The 5,473-nt window shown below is 38.7% G+C and overlaps 1 protein-coding gene across 1 annotated transcript; it reads right to left on the bottom strand.

Moving 5' to 3' along the window:
- Window positions 1-2,490: 2,490 nt before the first annotated feature.
- On the bottom strand, window positions 2,491-3,488 carry LOC130471704 (uncharacterized). Its single transcript, XM_056841971.1, has 3 exons — window positions 3,109-3,488; window positions 2,835-3,021; window positions 2,491-2,757 (listed from the first exon to the last, which is right to left on the bottom strand). Exons 1-3 carry the CDS (start codon window positions 3,486-3,488, stop codon window positions 2,491-2,493), a joined length of 834 nt encoding a protein of 277 aa, XP_056697949.1.
- Window positions 3,489-5,473: the final 1,985 nt, after the last annotated feature.

Raw genomic sequence — 5,473 nt, 5'->3', positions numbered from 1 at the left:
GTATTGATAGCCTCGTTCTTATTAGATGTTACTAAGTGGATTCTGAAGTCTAGAGACCGTGACCATCAGGGCTAGGTAGGATTATCTGTTCATCCATAATGATGTTCACCCTCTTAGGATGAAATGCCCATAGGAACATTCTCAATGTCATAGGAGTATTCTGACTATCCGCTGGAAGAAAATTACATTTTAGGAAGCGTGTCTCGCCGGTGAAAGTCGGGTGGCCCTCACTTATAGGGTGCCTATGTCCCTTTCATGTTTTGTAGGGTGGATTGATATGACGAAAGTGATGTGCTTAATGTCATGGGATTATTCTGACTATCCGGTGGGAGCAGATTGCATACCAGGAAGCGTGTCTTGCTAGTGAAAGTCAGGTAGCCCGTATTTATAAGGTGCATAGGTCCCTTTCATGTTTCGATTCATAGTGTAAGAGTTGTGTCTAGCCATAGCTATACTAGGTGGAATCCCTCTTCCCTATCCTATATTTTTTTTTGTCAAATGAGAGGGGGAATATATTAATCATCAAAAAGTTTTACAACCAAGTCAGAAGGCCCAACAAGCCAAAACTGACAGAAACTAACTAGACTAAAACTTAGTCTAAACAAGCCAAACCAAACCAGCTATTTACAACTGAGTTAGCCAAGCTCTATCAGCAGAGCTCACTGTCTTGCTATGAATCTTCAAAATTTTGTGCTTGACTTAAAAATTGAGACTGGTTAACAGGGAGAATCTTGTGGGAGCATGGTGATCCAAACAGCTGAATTCCTAGCTTTCCACACTTGGTAGAGAGCTCCTGCAATAGCAGCATAGTAAACCTTCCTTTTGAAGGAATTCCTACAGTAAGTTCTAATCCAGTGAATAACTTGGAGAATAGATTTTTCTTCTCATTCTAACACCCAGCCACTCAAGGGTACCTTGTAGACACTCCTTGCTATAGGAACAATCAAAGAACAGGTAGGCCCTAGTCTTTGGAGCATCACCACAGATAGCACACAGATTATTGTCACCAATGCCATACTAATACAATATGTTCTTGGTTTTCAGTCTATCTAGTAAAGAAAGAAACATAGTAAATCTGTGTTTGGGGAGAGAGTATTTGTTCTAAACATATCTACCCCATGCCACATTTGTATCTTGCCCTTTTAAAGCAGTATACATCTTTTGTATGGAGTACTTAGTCTCACTCATCCAACCAGAAGAGTGGAAATGATCAGAACATATGTACTTCACTTTGCACATATATTTCACAGGCTAACTAGCAGCAAGGGTAGGGGAGAAGAGCTGCAAGTTCTAATTCTTAATGTAGAGGGCATGAACCCATTTAACTCAGAGATTATCTTGTTTTTGCTCAATAGCCCATGCAAGCTTGCCAATACCTGCTTGGTTCCAGATTGCCAGATTTCTGAACCCAAGACCACCATGATCCTTATCTGTAAACAGTTTATCCCAACTGACATTACCTGGCCTGCTATCATCATACACCCTAACCCAGAGATAAGACTTGCAAACAACATTAATTTTCCTAATAACCATAGCTGGTATGAGGAAGATTTTTCCGCAATAGACAATAATGCTCATTAACAATGATTAATGAGCTGCATCCTCCCTGCAAAAGAGAGGTGTCTAGAACTCCACAATTTGATTCTAGCTACCATCTTCTCAACTAGAACACCACAGTCACTAGCATGGATTTTTCTATAGCTGATTGGTACCCCAAGATATTTGAAAGGAAGAAAATTAAGCAAAAATCCAGAAATGGCTACCAAGGCATCCCTGGTTTGTGAGTCCATTCCACAACAATAAATAGAGGATTAAAGGGTTCACCACAAGACCATTGGTATTAGAGAAGATTCTAAAGCCCTCAAGCATCAGTTGAACTTACTGAATATCACCATTACAGAACATAAGCAGATCATCTGCAAAACACAAATGGTTGAGGCTAACTGATCTGCATCTTGAGTGGAATCTAAACTCGGGGTGTTTGGCTACTAACTTCATATATCTAGTGAAATACTCCATGCATAAGTTGAAAAGGAGGGGAGACAGGGGATCCCCTTATCTCAAACCTCTTCTAGGATGGATGAGAGGAGAAGGAGAACCATTGATCAATATGGAATATTGGGTGGTAGAAAGACAGGTCTTCACCAGCTTCATAAAGAAAGGAGGAAAACCCAACTCAACCATCACTTCTTCAATGAACTTCCATTCAACTGTGTCATAGGCATTTTTTAGGTCAAGTTTCATCATGTTGCTTGGTCTAGTGCTCCCCCTGGTGTAATGCTTGACAATATCTTGACACAGTAAGACATTATGTAGAATTCATCTACCAGCCACAAAAGCCCCCTGATTAGGGGAGATAATATCAGGTAGCACTTGACTGAGTTTTTTACATAATAACTTAGAGATGCATTTATAGAGGACAGATCAGCAGACAATGGGTCTGAAATCACTCACAGAAGCAGGCACGGTAATCTTAGGGATCAAAGAAATTTATGTGACATTGATCTCCTTCAGCAATTTCCCAGTTAAGAAAAAATCCTTAACTTCCAGACACACCTCATCTTTGACAATAGCCCAAGCAACCTTGTAGAACATGTTATTGAAACCATCAAGCCTTGGGGCTTTGTTGTTTGGTGTGGAATTCAGAACACTCTTGATGTCATCATTTTGAAAATAGCAGATAAGTGAATCCTTATGGGAGTCAGTCAGCATGGGGCCTTGATCTATGATGACACTGTTGACTTTTATCCTATCCATCTTGCTTTCACAAAAAAAAGAGGAATAGAATTGAGTGAAAGCATTCTAAACACCCTCAAAAGATTGAATCCACTCACCAGCAGCATTGTGAATTGAGTTGTGTTGTTCCTTCTTCTATGTTTAATACTCATATGGAACAGTTTAGAGTTTTCATCCCCCCATTCAAACCACTGGATCTTAGCAGATTGGTGTAGGAAAGAGAGATAGTTGGCATGTGCCTCCCTGTACTTCCCCCCAGCAATTTTTTTAGCAGTAGCCAAATCACTATTAGTGGGATCATTATATAACTCCTATTGTGCTTGCAGGAACTCTTGATGACACTTCAGACTTGTTGCTTCTACTATTGAAAACCCTGCTTTGTTAAGAGCTTTCAGATCATTCTTTATCCATTTAAGCTTCTTAATCACCCTAAACATATGGCATCCATGAACCCTCTTCTCCCAATTAGTCTGAACCAGGGGAAGAAAAGCTTTAGAGGTAGTCCACATGTTATAAAATCTGAATGGTTTCTTGGAAAGAGAGTCATTATAACAACTCAAAATCATGGGGCAGTGATCATAAGTGTGCTCAGGTAGAAATGTGGCTTCAACAGTAGGGAAAGTATCCTCCCATAGAGCATTGGCTAGAACCCTATCTATCCTAGAGAAGACTTTACTGCTCCCATCTTGTTTATTAGTCATGGTGAACTGTCTTCCCATGGTTTTGACTTCAGTTAGGCCACAAGCAGCCATTCAATCCCTCATAGGTTGAATCTCAGAGAATCTAACAGGGTTCCCTATTCTGTCTTCCATAGACATTATGGAATTAAAATCCCCCATGATTACCAATGGGTCTTGAATAGTACCAGCTAGAGTTACTAAGTCACTCCACAGCATCATTCTATCCTTCCTATCAGTCATGCTATAGATGAAGGTACCATAGAAAGAGTTAGCACCCTTAGGAGAGATGTGACAGTGTATGAGTTGAGAACTCATACTTTTGATGTCAACATCAAACACATCAGAGTCCCACCCCAAAATAATTCTACCACTTGCATGGTGACAAAGATTAGTGGTAAAGCACCACTAAGGACAAACAGTAAGGTGAAGAGCACCCATCTTTGGAGCCTTTACCTATGTTTCTAGGAGGCTGAACATTTTGATTTGGTGAGTGTGGAGAAACCTCCTCACCTCGATCTAGTTGCTTGTTTCTTCTTTTCAACTCCCTCACATTCCAGCAAGCTATATTATCCATTAGACACAGGGGAATCCCACCCCTGGTCTAATGAACCTGCTACAGTAGAGCCATTACTCCTGTGTGATTCAACCTCACCCCCACCATCATCAAGAATATGGAAGTTGTTCCTTGTTTGCACAGGTTTCAATTCTTGACACTTTTGCCTACTTAACCCACTAGCCATGGTAAAACCTTCATCATCAACTGTGGGGTGTTGACTTTGTTTGATTGTTGGTGGAACAATGTCAACAATAGGGGCACTAGTAGGTTTTGATGACTTCATTACGCAAACTTTTTGGAACTGTGTAGGTTTTTTGTTGTGATTACGGGAAGCAACCTTATGGCATATGACCTTACAGACAGTGCAAACTAGTGGAATCCAGTCATATGTAACTGGATGACCTACCAATCAACCCTTCTCATTCAAAAACTGGACCCTAGTTGGAAAATCCTGATCCATTTGAACATCAACTAACACCCTTGCAAACATCAACTTATCCATATTTGAGGTGGCTTGATCAACTTTGATGGGAACACCAACTTGACCAGCTATCTTGTAAAGACTTTTTTCCCCCAATATTTGATATCTAATCCAAGGAGTTTGATCCAAATAGGAAGGGTTTTGATGGGTTCTTTAGCACAATTAAGATCAGGTGACCATGGTTTGATGACTAGGGGTTTGGAATCAAAAAATTGAGATCCACCTTTTTACACTTTCTCAAAGTTCTCCATAGTCAGGAATCTAACCAAGTAAATCCCCTTCCCAATTAAAGAAACCTTGTCCACCCCCATATTCCCCCAAATTCGATGCATATAGCCATCCATAACAAATATAACAAACAATCGAAGATTGCCAAAATGTCACCTCATCAACAATATCATCCTGTTCAATTTGCACAGGGATCGGTCTAGTGTTAGAATCAAAGAATTTATAATTTTATGTATTATGGAAAGAATCTAAAATAATATGCTAATAGTAATTTGAAGAATATATCCTAAGCATAGAAAGAATTATAAATTTTGCGCTATCAACTATTTTTTAACACTTAATATCTTAATGATAATAAAAAATTGAAGATATAATGATTATTACAATCTTTATTTAATGACTTGAAATAATTACTACAATAATAGAACAAATAAATTATGTGTTATTGTAACTATAGCCGAATATGAATTTCTTTATTTTCTTTCTCTAATTGCTCTTACTAGACCGAATATTTTGGGAGATTGTGTATACCATTTAAGTACATTTTATGTCAATCAAGTGTTAAAAAATAGAGTTCAACAAAGCTACATGCATGAAAATCCAATATTGGGTCAGATATCCAATATGAAAAACATGATACTTGATCCGGTATGGTAATAGGATACATTCTTAACTAAACATGTATTTCTTATTTGGTGTGGCTCATGGTTTTTATTGTATCGAAAAACTTGGGAGATTGAGTATAAATTTTATTACATTTTATGTCAAGCAAGTGTCAAAAAGTAGGTTTAG

This window comes from Spinacia oleracea, chromosome 4 (genome assembly GCF_020520425.1).
Source record: "Spinacia oleracea cultivar Varoflay chromosome 4, BTI_SOV_V1, whole genome shotgun sequence".
NCBI classification, from domain to species: Eukaryota; Viridiplantae; Streptophyta; class Magnoliopsida; order Caryophyllales; family Amaranthaceae; genus Spinacia; species Spinacia oleracea.
This window is presented reverse-complemented; position numbering and strand designations above follow the sequence as displayed.